The sequence below is a fragment of the Triturus cristatus genome, chromosome 10 (genome assembly GCF_964204655.1).
Source record: "Triturus cristatus chromosome 10, aTriCri1.1, whole genome shotgun sequence".
In the NCBI taxonomy this organism is placed as follows: domain Eukaryota; kingdom Metazoa; phylum Chordata; class Amphibia; order Caudata; family Salamandridae; genus Triturus; species Triturus cristatus.
The window spans coordinates 605,523,659-605,542,690 of NC_140593.1; the positions used below are offsets into that span (position 1 = coordinate 605,523,659).

Genomic DNA, 19,032 nt, shown 5'->3' on the forward strand with positions numbered 1-19,032 from the left:
TGTTGACGCATGTAATTCTTTCATCCTCATCAGTTGGATTACGAATCCTTTTTTCAAGGAGAGCCTCTCTATGATTATTAACAGCCCTTTTCATAGATGTTCTGATGATTTTCTTAGGATATTGTCTATCAAGAAGCTGTGTTGAAAGTTGGGAGGCATGTTCTTGATACTTAGACACGTCGGAACAGTTCCGGCGTATCCGGAGAAATTGGCCAAATGGCAAATTCTCCCTTAAAGCTCTCGGGTGGAAGCTCTGGAAGTGTAATAGAGAGTTACGTGCCATTGGTTTTCTGTACAATTCAGTACTAAGCACTCCATCATTAGAGCCAATTAGTAAATCCAAGAAGGGCAAGCTGATCTTGGAGAATTCGCAAGTGAATTTCAAGAATTCATTTCGGTTATTCAGCCAAGAGTGAAAATTCTTGATTGTATCAATAGAACCTCTCCATATGACTAAGATGTCATCTATATACCGCTTCCAGGTCAGAATATGACCTAGAAACGGATTGACTGTAGAGAGGATCTCAGTTCTGTAGTAGGGGTATCTTTGTTATAGTCATAAGCGCCCGCCCTCCTCCCCGGTGGAGAGATTATTATTCATATGAAGAATGCTACAGGTCTGGCGTGCTACGCCTTCAAAAATAACTGAAAGTAAATGGGACCTGCTGGGCATTCTGGGATACTGGGGAAAGTTCTGGAAATCTGGAAAGTTTTCTTAAAGGCACAGTATCCTGTTCTAAGCCACATAATGGCAGCCTATGGGGCTTGTCTGTCCACTCCTTCCTCTCTATCATTCCAGAGGCTTTTGCTGGTAGAGGCAGGGTTTTTTCCTATGTGGAGAAAAGCTGGACAGGCAGTGCTGTTTGTGGATGTTGGTGGAATTCTAGTTGAAGTACTGGACAGTGTAGCCTGTGGGTATAGGCTGCATTATCTGTCTTTAAATTAAATTCTCTCTTAAAGGTGTATGCAGGTCTGCATGATTTGTCACCTTTAGAGATTATTTTTTATTGCTCCGGGGTCCACGCACATGGGCGGGACTATTCACTAGATTATGACTATAACAGAGATACCCCTACTACAGAACTGGAGTTACAGAAAAGATACTACTCCTTATCATTCTTACTGCTTGCTTCGCATAACACAACCCAAGCCTCTTCCCTTATCCAGGTTTTCCGTGGTTTCAGGGCCTGCCTATAAACAGATCTTGCCTTATTAATGGTGAAGAGAATCTCCTCGGCTATGAGGAAGTATATCTGGTCAAATGCGTGGCCAGCCGAATGAGGGGACCCTTGAACTAGTTGAAGGTCAAAGATTGACATTGAGTAGTTCCAAGGCTGCCTTAACCTGTCTCTTGTTAACTTGGAGATTATAATCATCAAGAACAATAGCAATGTTGGTACTTAAATGAGCAGTAGAGATTAAAGCTTGTAAAGAGAGAATAAGATTTTTAACAGGAGTGTTGCTCTATAGACTAACAGTATTTTCAGTAGACAAATCGGAGGTCCTGTAGAGGGTGAGAGTCATAAATTCCCTATCAGAAAGCTGACTTGGAAATGGAGAGACCAGCACTAAAAACGAGCATTTGCAATGCAATAGGTCTCGCATTTATACAAATTTGAACTATTGGTATTGTAAATGACAGTGCTTTTTATTATGTTTTTAAAAACCAAGCCATAAATAAAAGGCATTGCCATTTACAATGGCAATAGCTCAAAATCGTGTACTTGCGAGACCTATTGCATTGCAAATGCTTGTTAAACCCAGAGATAATTATATTGAGCATACATTTCGTGACAGGCTTCACTGTCTTTGAGAACTTATCATGGGACCAGTTAAGAGGAGAAAAGGTAGGTACTGTGACCGAACCATTGGCCCTCGCGCCTGCCGTAACTCTTTCACATGGACAGGCAGTGCCACGCCAGCGCATCTTAATACTGCGCCTTTAGGGGCCTGCAAACTGCCCTGGATCCTTTGCATTGGTCAGGTGGGACACACAGTTAAAGCCGCCCTGTACGAAGAGGCTTCCCGAGGCTAGTACTACAAAGAGACAGTGTTTACCTGCCCCGAGGCCGGGGATCGAATGAACAGTAACCAACCCCCACGGGCCCAGCAGGGCTGGGTCTATGCCCACGCAATACACCATCAAGGGCGAGGCTGGTCAGTATTTCCGAGGGGGGGGGAGTCAAGGCATTTATACTCACTCATAAATCCTTTCCACAGAGGCAGCTGATCTGTTAAAATGCGGATACTCTTGGAGGAGGGGAGGAGGGGAGGAGGGGAGGGGGGGAGGAGGGGAGGAGGGGGGGAGGAGGGGAGGAGGGGAGGAGGGGAGGAGGGGAGGAGGGGAGGAGGGGAGGAGGGGACGGGATCGGAGGGGAGGGGGAGACTGACTGACTCTCCCTTCTACCATTGTGTCAGAGGCTTTGAGAGAAAACGGGCGTAGCCATCATTAGTACAGAAGGTACAGTGGTATCAGGGCCCAGAGTTGTGAGGGGCCCACTCCACGCAATTTTAGCTGCCCGGCGGGTTGGACTAGGTTAGAAAATAGGCCGGGCATCATAATTAAATTAACCCCCCCCCATTACAGAATCGGATTGCTAAAAAAATGAAATGGCCTTAATTGCCAATTGGACTCGTTTTCAGCTTGTAGAGACGCTGTACAGGGGCTGTGCAGAGTATGGGAGACCACATTTATTGTGCTTGCTGCAGGCAATGTTTGTGGTAAAGTGAGGCCCACAAACAGACAAAAAACCGACCCACCAACTGACCTGTTCAGCCAGGCCATCGAGAACTGCTCGACTGCCCTAAAGGCCAGTCTGACCCTGCAGTTGACGGTTCATGTCCCCTGTCCTTGCTTGCATTAGCGGCAATAACACTCAGAAGGGTGTTCGTGAAGCAACCCTCACAGTGAATACCAAAGGAACAGCCACATGACACCCAAGAAATACCAAGAACTTTTAAGATGACCATAAAGAAAACACCCAAGAAAAATAGACGCCACAAATACAGGCTGGCATTCAAACAGTCACGCATTAAAAAACCCAGTGACACAGTGTCTGTGTGCCGGAAAGCGCCTTGGGGTTTCAAGTGCTATTCAAATAGTGAAATACACCAACCCCGCCCCTCGGCCTACTATATGAACACATCTACTAGAAAACGTGATGGACTCCCAACATTAGCTTATGCCGAGGAATATGCCAAAGGAGAGCGGAAAGCGAGCCACCTGCACGAAGAGATCTATTAAAGTTCAGTGAAAAGCAAAACAAAAGTATTCTAGTGTATGAAAGGGGGTGAGAGGTTATGCGTGACTTTTATATGAAAGGTTAGAGGAGTAAAGACTGTCCGAGACAGCGGTCGGCAGAGAGCGCCCCGCCCACAGCTGCCACTCACCCGATATCTCCAGCAGCATGTGCATGAACTTGTCCATCTCGTACCGGAGGCTGCTGTGCGCGCACAGCGGCACGGGTAGGAAGCTGTACACCTTTGATGCACACGAACATCTGCACTTCTCCATGTTCCCAGGTGAGAAAAGGAAGACAAAACAAGCTAGGAGCACACCCCTCTGTCACGGCAAACAAAGATGGCGTCGGCCTGTCCAGATGGGCCGTCCTAAAATTGGACAGGGCGGTAACAAAAAAGCCCGATTTCCAATCATGCGCCAGGGTTTAACATAAACGATGACGTAAGCCAATTGATAACAAGGGCGTGGCTTAGTCCCCTTCTGAACCGTATCGATTCCAAGAAGCCCTCACAGAGCGAGCAGCGCTTGCACACTGCAACGCCAGGCGAGACCTAATGACTGCCGAACTACCACCAGATCATCAGCTTATTATGATAGCAAGTCCTTATTGCGGAATCCGAGACAGTTTCCACTTTTAAGGCAAATTTCGATAATAAAGGTAATGTCTAAATTTAATTAAAGCTGAAGATTTTTTATCTCCAAAGCATGTTTCACCATTGAGCTTGTGTTTACTAAACAGGACAATCCAGGCCTTACTGATACAGTGGGAAAGGTATGTGGTGACACAGATGTATTTTTTGCACCCTATGCGAGATGGAAATTATCAGAAGTTGTGGAAGCAGGATTAAAATGATCCAAAGTAGTCGAGGGGTAACTTGTTTTGTGAGTTAAAAATTCAAAGGAGTCGGGGAAAGGTTTTACACAGTCTGACATGATAATGCTAAGTGATGAATTCCAGTGGTTTAAAATCAGCACCCTGCTTACTTGTTTGCTGAGTTGAAAAGAATAGGTGGTAAAACCAGTTTCATAACTGGTCCAGTACTTTGCCAATGTGTGGACAGGCGAAGACCAGCGTTCCTTCAGCACATCTGCTGCGCTTCTGTGGTGCAGCCATACGTTTGTAGCCTAGGCGCTGTCTGTAAATTATGACAAACCTTAAAGAGAAATCAGTAGCACTCGTGCTCTCCAAAATGGAGCCACTAGTGTGTCAAAATTCAGTTTCTAACTGAAAAAAGAAACGTAAGGTTCTTGTTGGTGGTTAAGTCTATTATGCATGGACAGTCCCTTTATTTTAACTCGAATTGAGGTATAATGCCAGATGAGACGAAAAAATCCAGAGTTATATTTGAATAGAAGAGATTAATCTATCTAGTCTAAAAGCATTTCAGACCACATTCTGCAAACCTAGTAAAAATAATACTTGTGCAGTTGCTCAATGTGAAATTGTTTGCAGATTCAAAGCTTTATCCGTTATTCAGTATGCCCTAATTGTTAATTTTCATGTACACTTATAAAACTATTAATGAGAGAACATTCATTTGTTTCCATTCCAACTGAGGGATACATGCACGTTGAAAGAATAAATGACACTTGCCATGTTTTCTTAAACTAAGGAATCTCTTCATATGCTTTACTTTTCTTTCCTTTACAGACATCGAAATAGAGGCAAACTAAGTGACTTGGTAGCAGAACATCTTGATCATCTGCATTACCTTAATGATATCCTCATCATTAACTGTGAATTTCTAAATGATGTGCTAACTGACCACTTATTGAACAGGCTATTCTTGCCTCTGTATGTTTATTCACTAGTAGATGAGGATCAAGTAAGTAACAAAGTGCATTGCTTGTTTTCATTATTCTTTTATCATTAGTGCCAATGCTTAACTAAGTCTGTTCTTAGTTGCTTAAACTCTGAGGTTTATTTATGTTCTGCTTAGTTCCTAAGATTGCAATTGCGGAGTCCTAAATTTAACATACTTTGGCAGGATTAATCTGTTAAAGAAAGATTTGCATGCTGTGCACCTAGTATTTAGGCAAATTAATGTATGCTGTTTTTCCAAAATATGAACTTTTGGTAATCATTGAAGATTGAAATGCGTCTCCCTTATTACAACATCAATAACCTAAAGCCCCCCTACATTAATGCAAATTTGTCTCCAAAAACCACTTTGAATCCGTGTCACCTACTACAAAGCACCAAGGCTCTGAATTCCATAATAAGATCTCAATAATTAAAATCTTTAATTCCAAAATTGAAATAAAGACATCCTTTGTGATGCAAACGTATATTTCAACATAAAGAAGCCCAAATACCCAGTATCAACAGTGTGTATGTATATATATATATATATATATATATATATATATATATATATAGATATAGATATAGATATAGAGAGAGATATATATATATATTACCTACTGGCGGTCGCCAGTAGGTAGTTATAGTTAGGACCCTGTTGCCATAGGAAATCCGCAACATTCTATTTTGAATAACTTTGGCGCCGGTCGACGAATCCTCGCGAATTTCTCAAAATAGGTGGGGCGCTACGCTCCGCTCCTACCCTGAAAGTCTCGGGGGGGATTCGTCAAGCGGGGGCAGAGATAAAAGGGGGGTCCCAAAACGCGTTTTTCCCATGCATTTTTCCATAGGACCTTTAGACAGGGCTACAGCCCGAACGGCTGAACAGAATTACTAGAAATTTGGCAGAGAGGTAGTCCTCAGGTCAAGGAAGTGCCTTTTGTAGGTTTGGTGTAAATCTGTTCAGTAGATTCTGAGAAAATAGCCTTTAAATCAATATATATATCTGAGCCAGCTTACGGTACGCTTACCGTAAGCTTACCGTATGCGTACGGTGGCGTGCGCGATTCTGATTGGCTGTTACATCTAAGTAAACATTCGAATCGGTCGAAACCAGGAAGCGGCGGCCGCCATTTTCTCTCTCGCACTCTGAGGGGGGGGCTGTAAACAAAGGCAAAAAACATATAAAGGGGCTGTTTAGACAGCGCCCATGCACATAGCCATGTTAGTTGAGTCCTCAAAGATCCCCCAAGGCCAAAAACGGTAAATTTTTATTTTTTGAAAATTTCGCAGATTACGCTTACCGTACGCGTACGGTGCGCTTACGCTAAAAATTTTATTAAAAAAATAAAAACACTCTCTGTGCATGGCATATTATTGTCATCACTTACAAATTAAATTTAACAGATTACCTATCACAAGGAAGCGCATAATATGTCCTCCATGTGCGCACGGTGCGTAACGTGGGCACGCGGTGCGCGTAGCGCACTGCGTGCCCACCTTGCGTGTACGGCACTAACTGCGTAAAGTGGGCGCGCGGTGCGCAAAGCGCACCGCGTGTTCACTGTGCGCGCACGGAACGAACTGCGTTAAGTGGGCGTGCACGCCACGAATGGCGTAAAGTAACTTAGCATTTAAAAAAACGTACAAATTCACTGAAAAAACCATAGGTTTCACACACGTTATAGTTAGGAATTAGCATTTAAAAAACCTTGCTAATTCAATGAAAAAACCATAGGTTTCACACATGTTATAGTTAGCTGGAAATTTTACTGATAAAAAACCAATGAAATTCCCCCGTTATAGTTACTGTAGGCAACTATAACTCACGCGACCGCAATCCTCTGCTGATGACATATGTGTCTTTATGAAAAAAAAATATTTGTAATATATGTATAGCTAACATTTAATGGAAGAAGACATGGGCAAATAAGTGTCTAAATACAGTATTAGCATCAGCAGAGGATTGCGGTCGCGTGAGTTATAGTTGCCTACAGTAACTATAACGGGGGAATTTCATTGGTTTTTTATCAGTAAAATTTCCAGCTAACTATAACATGTGTGAAACCTATGGTTTTTTCATTGAATTAGCAAGGTTTTTTAAATGCTAATTCCTAACTATAACGTGTGTGAAACCTAAGGTTTTTTCAGTGAATATATATATATATATATATATATATATATATATATATATATATAGAGTGTGAGAGAGTGTGAGAGATTTTCACTGAAAAAACCATAGGTTTCGGGGACGTTATAGTTAGTTGGACATTTGACTTATATAAAACCAGAGAAATTCGCCTGTTATAGTTAGTTGAGCTAACTATAAGTCGCGGCCTCGCAATGCACTGCTGATGACATCACATATTACATCACTCATGACATGGTCAGTGACATCTCAAATGACATCATCCAGTCTGTGTATTTCTGTTAAGTTTAAATATGTTTTATAAATATATATATGCCAAGGTGTATTGAAGAATGAATGTGTGTATAAGACTCGGGATGGATGATTAAGTAGGTGTGTGACTAACTGTATAAGTCACTAATTAATTGTGTCTTGTTTAATGCATGTGTTAGCGACTAATATAGACATTCACAGAATTTAGGTTGTTAGTTGGTGAGTAAGCAGTTCCATGGTTTGGTTAGTAACTAAATGAGGATCTATATGAGCTATTCATTGCTTGTCTGAGTACCTGAGTGTCTCCGTGGGTGGGCGGGGGGGTGTGACTCTCGGCATAGATGTGTGAGTGGCTAATTCATTAGGTATATGTGTTCAAGTCTGTATCTGTGAAGGTCTGTATGGCTGAGTGAGTGTGTGTATGAGTGTCTCGGTGAGTGAATGGATGCCTCAGTGGTACATGTGAGTAACTCCATATGTGAAAGGCAGTATATATGAGTGTTGGGCTATATAAATGACTATATGTGAGAATGAGTGATTGTGAGAGTGCCTGTATGGATCAGTGTGTCCTTGTATTACTTATTGTATTAGAGTGTACGTATGTGTTAGTATATGTTTAAATAAGTGACATGGTATGTGTATAACTGTACAGGTGAGTAAATGAAAGTGTTATTGATTATTTCCATTACTGACTAGGTGTGTGAATAACTCTAGGAATGAGAGGCAGTGTGTGAGTGTCTGTATAGATATGTGACTGGATGTGATGATGCTGTATTGATGTCTGACTGTATGTATGAGTGAGTGTATAAGTGAATGAATGGATGTGTGTAGACCTAAAAATAAGAGAGTGGATATGCACTAACTGGTATTGGTGTGTTCACGGTTTTGAAAATTATAGTCTGTATTTTAGACTGGGTGTATCAAGTGTTATATTGGGGTCTGATCAGGTGCATCTGATTTTCACGTGGATGATGTCATCAGTGATGTCATCAGTGATGTCACTGACCATGTCATGAGTGATGTAATATGTGATGTCATCAGCAGTGCATTGCGGGGGAGCGAGTTATAGTTAGCTCAACTAACTATAACAGGCGAATTTCTCTGGTTTTATATAAGTCAAATGTCCAACTAACTATAACGTCCCTGAAACCTATGGTCTTTTCAGTGAATTTCTAAGGTTTTTTTAAATGCTAATTTCTAACTGTAACATGCCTGAAACCTATGTTTTTTTCAGGGAATTTCAAAGTTTTTTAAATGCTAATTTCTAACTATAACGTGCCTGAAACCTATGTTTTTTTTTACCAATTTCAAAGGTTTTTTTAAATATCGAACTACTATTGTGTATTTGTCATTAATACTATTTTTTCTAACTTTTCAACTACATAAAATAAACTGCAAAAGTACTATGTAACGTAATACATTTCACAAATTGCAATGAGTTTTTAAATAATACAAAACAATTTAACATTCAGATAACAATTTTTCTCCCTTTTTTGCTGTCATCAGCTACTACTTAACTGCACTATTCACAGTGATGCCAGTGTAGTTTCATCATAAACAGCAGGGGGGAAAAAAACAATCAACTAGATTGTTAAAAAAAAACCAAAACCCTAATTCTCTCAAATATACTAAAAAATCAACACAAAAAACACATCCAATAGTACTTCAAATGTTCAAAGCTTACCTTTACTTTGTAGATTGTCTGCAAATTTACCCAATATGCCAGATAATGTATCAAAATTTTCGCTTTGAAAGCATCCAGTATGAATTCCTTTAAGATCTTACGTAGTTTCTCTGCACAATTTTCCAAATACACCAGATAATGTATCAAAATTTTTCTTTGAAAGCATCCAGTATGAATTCCTTAAAGATCTATACACCTTCCCATTAAAGCTGAATAGTGTATCTAAAATCTTTGTTTCAGAAAAATTAAGTATGAGTTGGGTAATTCATAAGGCAATCTCGGTTTCATTTCCAAGTGTGTATCATTACAGTGACTCCAACCATTATTACACTTTAAATAAACTGTATAATGTCCACTTGTAGTAGTACTTCCAGCATGGAAAACAATAGCAACTGTTGCAAAAGTTCTTCCAGAAATAGATACTTGAATTAGCAACAAAAAATTTTATTTTGGTTTCCACTTTTCTTCCATTTGGTCGACAGCGTTGCAGCATTATAATCAAATATTTTCCATATCTTTGTAGGCATAGTGCAGATAGCATTCTTGATTTACAACGAGAACACATCATCTCATGATCAGTTTCTTTTACTAATTTGGAAAATGGTACAGATTTGCAGTCAGGTATTGTTAAATATAAAAATCGTTCTCGGTCAACTATAGTGCTTGAAGTTAACGAACACTCTTCACATTTATGTTACCATTTTGAACTGAGTCCAAAAAAAATCTCTATCTGAATTCCTTCATCTTCTAGTACTCCAAGCATAGCCATCAGAAATTCTTGTGCATCTTGCTGTATATTAGCACTGAACGTTAAAGATCCAGTACATGTATCCAACAGTTGGCGAATACCAGATGTATCCAACAGTTGGCGAATACCAGAAGCAGAATTAATCTTACTTCTATCAGTTCTCAATTCTTGAAGTAGAGTGCATAACATAAAGTTTTTTCTTGACTTTCCATAATTTTACCACAAACATCTTCAAGATAAAATAGAACATTTAGAATGACATTACCATAGCAGTTGACACCAGAAGCATTTTCTAATTGGTATCCAACAACATCATCACTTGTTTGTATTTTCTGCTTCTTTACATCTTTTTTTTTCTGTCGATTTTCTTTCTGCTTTTCAACCATAGTTAACTCTTCAACATATTTGCGTTTTGAACACACAACACGTTTCTCATAAATAGGATATTCACCTAAATGAGGAGCATAAAGCCTTCTCAAATGATTATATTCTCTTACACAATTAACATCAGCACTAACCTTGTTCTCATCAAAATGAATTAAATACAAACCAGACAACGTTCTAACTTGAGATAAGGCAACATATAACATTCCCTCTTTAAACACAGTTTCTCCAACATTTACCAAAGCATTATCTACACTTAAACCTTGTGATTTGTGAATAGTTATTACATATGCTAAACAGAAGGGAAACTGTTTTCTACGAACATATAAGTCTTTTACAAGCAAAAAACCTGCGGCAGAACGTGCAATCTGTCTTACCTCTGCAATCTGATCAAATTTAACTTTAAAAAATTCTATTCAATTTCTATTTTGATATTTCACAAAATCAACAACTTTCCCATTGCTCCATTCACTAAACCTTTTTCTACATTCAGATTGCTTCAAAATTACCCGACAGTTTGAACATACACCTACATTTTTTTCTAAGCCAGCAGTTTTTGATACAGACTTTTCCAAAGAATCCAATTTAGTCTGTAGTTTGTCTGAAAGAACAATTGTTATTCCTTGATGCTCTATTTTATCAATAGCTTCAATGTGAACAATTTCTTGATTTTCCAATTTCATAAGCTCTCTATTAAATGTATAACACTCTTCCAATGTAGGCATTAAGCAAACTATAGACATTACTTCTGCTGGTGTGTTTTCATTTGTAAACAAGTTCTTTAGTAGACGACTTTGAAAAACTTGTTTACCATGTTTGCTTAGAACACCAATTCTTACATCTTTTAGAATATTTCCATAATCTTCATCTCTTGCTTGTCGCATATTCTGAGTGAGTTCTTTATATTCAAAATGTAACCACAGATTCACATTTCTAATACTTCCCAAAGATTTCTTACTGTCTTCATGTAGAAGAGTTTTAAACACTGGTTCTCCTTTTACAGGGGTTAGTTGTAGCAGATCTACAAATACAATTAAATGTTTTCCCCCAAAGAGAACGTCGTAATCTGTTTTTAATACCTGTTGCATTCTTAAGTGTACAAAAGCAAGCATTAAGTTTGAGACCATGCCCACCTAATCAATAATTAAAAGTTTCATTTTCTTCAGCACGATTGACACTCCATAAGAAGCTTCTCCAGACAACTTATGATATTGTAATTTATTATCATGCTCCACTGGTAACATCAATAATCTATGCAAAGTAACTCCTTTAACATTGTGTGCAGCTAATCCAGTTGGAGCTGTTACCACACAACATAAATGTGAACCAGTTGTTTTTTTAAGATAACTGGTCAAAACTTTAATTAAAAAACTTTTACCTGTCCCAGCTTAACCACTGATGTACATCAGAAGAGGTTTAAAAGATGAACACAGACATTCTTTTTTTTCATGCAACAAACCATGTTCTATCCGTTCTCTCACTTGCGCATTTATTTATTTCTGTTCAACATTTACTTGTTCTTCTAACTTTTCCAATGTTCTATTCTCCTTGTGTGCTTGTTGCATTGCAATTTCGACATCATGCATAGCAATCGCTGCTTCATTTTCCAGCATTGGTTGTTGGTTGTCCAAGAGGATCTTGACTACATAGATCACTACTTTGACTATCTTGAGAACTATCATGATCTGTTTCAGCTATAATAGTCTTTTCCTGTTCAACTTTATCATTCAACATTTTTAAATATGTAGGGAAAATTGGACATCGAATGCTTTCTTTACAAGCATTCAAAGAATCTTCGTAGCAGTCAAACTCTCCAAGTAATTCACTTTCGCTACGCCATGGTTTAAACAGCTGCAGAAGTGCTAAATAGTAAAATTCTCGCTTATCTGGAGTTTCACAACTAAGTTTCTTATGGTTTATAAGATTACCCTTTGCATGTTTTACTAAACAACCATGACATCCAACTACTGAAAACTTTCCTTCTTTTAAATTCTCTTTAACATTTCTTTTGAAGTTTTAATGTTGAAGTACTTCATACAGACGTAGCTGTTCCAGATGTTGACTCCTTTTCGGATAGGATATGTCCAACATATTAGTTTTAAGAATGTCTGTACTATCTGGCTCATTTGCTGCTAATTGTTCAATTTCTTCCAATGATTTCAACACTCTATTTCGTTTGCACGCAAGACCTAAACGTACCCAAATGATTCATCGTGACTTTGAATATAAACTTGAAGAACACAAGTGGTCTGAACATTCATACGATCCAATTTCTCGGTGGGAAAGCATTTTCAAACTAAAGCTGTACAATTTTTCGCTAAGACTATTCTCTTGTGCAATTTCTTCCCACATTTGTTTCATCTCTGTTTTTTCAGATTTTGTTATGTATGATGTAACATAACTTGCAACAGCAATTGAGTTACCCGCAACATACTGGATGTCCATATTCGCATTTCACATTTTTAAAATGACTGGATTGTAGTCATTGATAAACTTTGACCCTTCTGTTCTTTTTAAGTTGTAGGTATTCTTTGGAGATTTTCGAGTTATTGTGTGCCTCACAGAAGAAGAAAAAATAATTTACTCTTCCTTTACAAATGACTGGACGGGGAAAACCAAACCGACCTTTGGTGTAAAATTTTCCTTTAGATGTGTATTTTCTTCTGCAGTACTTTACACAACGGTGACTTTGAAACGTAAAACTTGCTGTCTCAAGCTTCTATCTCCTCCTTCTCTTGGAATCTCACATGTCACATACTGTTCGATGAAAGACAATACTGTTTCATCAGAACGAGTTCCAAATTTAGGTGCATCCTTGACCCATAGTAGCATACAGTGGCGGTGCGTCCATTAAGGGCGCTGGGGCGTTGCCCCACAAGCCGCCCGCACCGGCAGCTCCCTCTGCGTCAATCATGTCAGTCACAGTCTCAGCAGACAGCATGAACTCGGACTGCCCACCCCCTTCAGATTCTGAAGGGGGAGGGCGGTCCGACGTCATGCTGCTGAGTGACTGACAATACATGCAGCAGACCAGGGGTGGCGCAGAGCGCACAGCAGGCAGCAGTGCGTATGCTGGGTGAAGGAGGCGAATTTTCGCTCCGTGCCCAGTCATGCGCACTACTGTCTACTGTGGCTGGCGCATGCCCATTAGGAGAGCGAGGGTTGAGCAAAGGCTCAAACCTCGGTCTCCTAATGGGAAGGCGGGCGGTGAGTCACCCTGCTGTAAGCCAATGCTGGCGCTGCTGGAGCAGCGTCACTGCGTCAGTATTGGCTTAGAGCTGCCAACCAGTGCTGTTGCCTGTTCCTAAGTTAGAAGAGGCGCCAACGGGACCCGGCCGAGAAGCAGAGAGGGGCCGCGCGGTCAGGACCTGGTCTGGTAAGCTAAAGTTTAGCTTTCTTTTTTAAATTGTAATCCCCCCACCCCCGGCGGCCTCCTCCCCTCTCCCGCTAGTATTGCGCGAGTAGTACTGAAGTTGTATAGTTCAAGATTTTGCTTAATTAAACTTGCAGCCTCCTCGATTAGCCAACTCTTTTTGAGATGTACTTACTACTTGATCAATTTATCACAAAAGTGTTGCATTTTGGTTTGGAGGCAACGAGTAAACACGGCTGCCACAGTATGACTCTTCTAATTACTAAATATGCAAATGGCCAGGTTACTCTAAGAGATAATCTCCTGCTAAAAGCCACTGTAATTTGATACAAACATTTTTAATTAGTAAAACCTTTGGTGACAATGGGTTGTTATGGACACGATGCCTCCCATCAATGGCAGCTTCTTTTAATATGCTCTTTGCTATGCGGCACCACGAGCCGCCGAACCATTATGAACTTTTCCCTCTTTGTTAACTAACAGTGTTTTCTTAGGGCTCAGCGCTGCGGCCATTGTTCTGCTGATAATGAGACGCATCATTGTGGTTTCAAAGGCGTCTTGCATGGCTACAAGACATTCATATTTAAGGTTTTTGAAAATAAGAAACTATTTTAAAAGACGTAAACAAAACAAAAAAACCCAATGCATATAAAGTGTGTTTTGATGGCAGGGCGGGAAGTTTGCAACAGCATTATTGTTTGTAGATTTTTGCGAATAATTTCCGCAAAGCTCTACGAAATTAGGAGAATTATAAAGGCATCTTCTAAAGAAGAGAGTTCACGTTGCTTGGCTATACATTATGTTATGCACCTCCTGCTGGCCGCTGCAGGGACGTCTTTTGATGTATTACTTCGAAAGAGTACCTTTGCAATGACTCGGGAGATTAATAGTTTGAAAATTGTGGCATAAAGAAATGTATCACATGGCCCAATAAATGAAACGAAATCAGGAAAAATGTTTGAAACATAAACACCCTGTTTTGAAAGTTGCTTTATGCCTTCTCATGTATACACTCACGTGGTATATTGTCAGTCTTTAAAATCTGAAGGCAATTAACTGTTATCCGTTCTCTACTTTGTTAGTTAAAAGGTGTATTCGTTGCTGCTATCTCTACTAACATTCGCGATTTCCAGGACTTTTATCATTAAAGTTTTCGAGGAATTTGTACAAAATATTCAGTTCTAAACACATAGAATATGTTTCTTAACAACTTAAGATCTGTCATCCAAGTAATGTACATGGTAACAGTTAAGGATAATTGGATTTCACCGGCAAGACATACTGCTGTTTGCCAGAGGATCGATCCCTGGCCTGGCAGCTGCTGTGTGTGCAGCTTATTGGAAGAGGTGCCGGTCTCCTCAGAGTTGTGCACACCAACATGATTTAAACTGGATTGTGGCCACCTAGCGGGATCTCCGCGCTGTGGCGAAACGTGAAAACCTATGCTGACTTGAGGGCGAAGAACTGGGCAGTGCTAGAAAAGCGCTAACTACATAAAAAATGAAAATAAATTAAAATATTAGACAGAAGGGACAGCTCTGTAGTTTCCTTGGGCATCTGTAGTAGTTGTACAGAGATTGGTGGGTGCTTGGCTAACTTTCAAACCCTGTGTCTTCAGTTGTTATGTTATGCTGTGTTACGTTACGTTATCTATATTAGGTGACGTTACTTTACAGGTATCACTTTTGCCTCTGGTGCAACCTTTCATTCCTGAGCTCCATTATGCGCTGCTGTAAACTGGAAGTGTCCGGTATGCAGATCGAATGGTATTTTCAGATGGGTCTAATTGGAACAAGAAGTGGGTTCTGTTCTGTTATGCTGTGTCACTTTACGTCACGGTATCTATCATACCTTACATTACCGATCTCACTTTTGCCACTGGTGCAACCTCTTTCGTAGTCCTGAACTCCATTATGCGCCACTGTAAGCCTGGGTGTCTGCTATGCAGATGGGATGTTATTTTCAGATGGGTCGAATTGGCACAAGAAGTGGGTTTACTTGGCAAAGAAGGCGTAGGTGATATTTTTGTAAATGAAGACTAGACTGAAGCTATTTGTGGTGGGGTGTCAGCTCTTCACAGAGATGATACGTGATGCAGCAGGAAGCAAGTTGCAAACTGTGATGTTTTGCACCGTTTTCAAGGAAGAGAAAACAAATCTTTTTGCTTCAAAATGATTTTAAGGAGCATTATTTAGAATAACGCTAGCATTGCAAACAGGCAGGCTGTACATGCTTCATATACAGGCCCGCTCTAGGATTTTTCCTTTGAGAGGGTCGTAATTGTTGCATGTATCATGCAAGGACAAGAACAAGTGGTTGTCTGACCAGTACAAACCACGGCAAGAATGATGTGCGTGTGTGTGTATGTGAAGTGGGCTGCTTATCTGTCATTAAAACAAGAAACTGCAGTTTGCCATAACCTGTAGCAGAATTTTTCAAAGCCATTCACCAAATCACGCTTGAAGCTCAGCAGTCGAAACACAACGGGAAAGTACTTAACAGCCTTTAATTTTCTCATTTCGCTTGTTATGAAGAAAATAGCTGATCTATTGCAGCCTACCCCGGTAGGTTTTTCGCTCACCTCAGTACCACGATAACTTCCCGCCACACCACTTTCAAATGTCACCAGCCGCCACTGGTAGCATATGCATATGAGGTGCACCTCTTGCTTGGTACTCCTTTCTCCAAAAGAAATCGGTAACTTCTCCAAGAGGTGGATTCTTTTTATTACAGATAAGACATCATACCTTGAAACTTATGATTAAAATATCTGCACACATTTACAGGCTCCAATTAACACAGTTCACCAGGAGTCTTTATTTCAACATTTTTTATATTAGAATTCGCTTCTCTTAAAAACTCAAGCAAATCTTCCCATGCATACTCTGCACAGCTAAGTGTGACAAACCATGTTGGTGTACCTAACTTCCGTAACATACACTTGCGTTCTCCATGACGACGATACCAATACTCCTTTGTTCCATGTTGACATGCCATCAAATTGATTAACTGTGCTTCTAAATTTTCATCTGTTTCTTGAACTTTCTCCACAAATTCTTTTGCAGAAAGAAGTGATTCATGAACTCCAGTTTTGAGTATGATTCACTGCATACGAGAGAGAAGACAGTTCACTTTCAAACAAAAGGTGGAATGCACTGTCGAAATCTAGGATCTTCAAATATAATCTTGTTGACAGATATTCTGAAGCTGGAATCCGTACAGGTCGGTCATCATATCGTCCACCTTCTCCAGTAGGAAACAATTGTGGAAAACAACGAGCTTCCATGCTTTTCTCCCATAAGCTCATTGGAGTTCCATGTGCTTTTTTCATTTGAAATAACTCAATGCTACTTCCTATCACTTCTTTTGAATGCAAAGGACATATTGTATAATGTTCATAAATCTCTTCAGTCCTTGACTTGTCCACTTTCTCCATTTGATCACTTGAAATGTCAAAATCATCTTCTAAACGTATTACCTGTTCATCCACATTTACATTTTTGTAATAAATATTGTTCGCTATAAGATATAAGGTAGCCTTTCCAACTTTATTAACATCCACAAATTCTTGTCATATTTTCCGACTCTTTGTGGGTACACCATTTACTAAAATAACTACTGCCTCATCTTCCTCTTTCTCTCCAGCAATAGTTTCAATGTTTTTCTTAAAATCTAAAGGTAAGTACACCACTCTTTCTTTCAGCCCTCTTTGCAAGTCTGTTGGGGGCAGTTTACCTGTTTTAGGCTCCATCCGAATTATAGTTTGAAAAGGATGAACAGATTGAATTAGAACCGACTCATATGTATTCAATTCGTCCAGCTCCTGCGGAATAGCTACTAACTCCAACTTATTATGCTCTGCTCTAGCAGGCATTTTGTTCTCTTCTAATTTGTTGTAACAATATTTACATATACGTTGATCACTACCTAACTCAAATCGACCTTCAACAAACAAGTAAGTTGCAAATTCTTCCCACTGTTCTCCTTTTCACTTTTCAAATACAAATCAACATTCCTATTTTGACTTTTAGAATGAGTACGTCAACAACAAACAAAAACATAGTTTGGTATTTCAGAGCACACTACATTAAACTTTCCAATTTCTTCTTCAAACTGATCAGTGCTAATCACTTTCTCATCTCCTCCAACATCTGTATTTGTCAAACTTTCACTTTCTATGAACTGCTCTTCTGAACCAAAATATCGCATTTCAATAGCACACTTTTTTGAACATCTGATAAAGAACCATATAAAAGACTTTCATTCAGTTCACTTAAACTTAATGCAGGACTTTTTACAAAGTTCCGCATTTCTGAATGGTGTACTGCTAACATCCTCAAATGATAAACACTTTTACAAACATTTCTTTAAAGACAAGCCAGAGAATGCCCATACTTCTCAGTATATTTTCTTACATTACATGGATCTAGTCCTTGTAGCAACTTAATCTTCTGTTTTATACTTTTCTGAGTATATTCTTGTAGCAAATTTCTCATTATATCAATGGATTTCTGTTGAATACTACAAATGCTACTACAACTCCACTTATACACAGGAGCTCGTGGACGTTTCCCTTGCACTTCTTCAGCTATTAACTCTTCTGCACTTTTACCAACAATTTCCTCCTTTGGAAGAGGAACGCCATCCTGAACTTCGTAGCAACGACCTACAGTATCCACTGCAAATGATAAACTATTTTCCTGAAAGTAACTTTCCTCATTAAAAAAAGGCTCAGTGCTAGAAGTATGTCTCCAATGTCCACTAAAGAGTTTACAAAAGTTGGTTCTGTTCACAAGTCTTTTTTTTCTACTTTTCTCTTTCAATACTTTGACTATTTTATCCAATACTTTCAATCTCTTTCCAATCAAAATGAACAACTTCTGTTTCAAATTGAAAGCAGTATCCACTATACTTTCAAAACGCTGCTTCTCTTTGAATTGGGACATTCTTCTTTTATATTTGCAGCATGTTTTCAATAAATTCTGAATCATTCTAGATCGAAAAAGTCTCTGACAAATTTCTTGAAATTGTTTTTGTCTCCGAGTACCAGATACTATTTCTTTATCATCTTTCCTTTTTGTCATATTTGAAATTGAACTCTGCTTCACCTTACTTGAAAAATTCTTCTTTTTGCTTTGTGTGATTTTTTTCTCATTAAATGTTTGTAATATTTTTCTCAAAAATTGTCTTTTGCTTTTACTCAAACAGTTTCTCTACTACTCGCATTTTTTTCTACTTCAAGATCTTTCTTTTTCGTCAAATATATATTTTTCTTCTTTTCTTTTTTTTTTTCACTTCTTCTAGGCATTTCCAAATTTCAATCCAAATGAAATAGTTTTCTGAAAAACAAAAAATAGATTCAATTATTTTTCACATTTGTTCACTATGTTAAAATAA

The 19,032-nt window shown here is 39.1% G+C and overlaps 1 protein-coding gene across 4 annotated transcripts in view; it reads left to right on the forward strand.

Annotated features, from left to right (window-relative positions):
- Nucleotides 1-19,032, forward strand: part of CLEC16A (C-type lectin domain containing 16A) — a 645,672-nt gene that overhangs the window by 151,928 nt on the left and 474,712 nt on the right. For all 4 annotated transcript variants that reach the window (XM_085632123.1, XM_085632125.1, XM_085632126.1 and 1 more), the window contains exon 7: nucleotides 4,893-5,067. In XM_085632123.1, coding sequence (XP_085488249.1) covers nucleotides 4,893-5,067 — 175 coding nt within the window. The remainder of the gene's footprint in view (nucleotides 1-4,892; nucleotides 5,068-19,032) is intronic.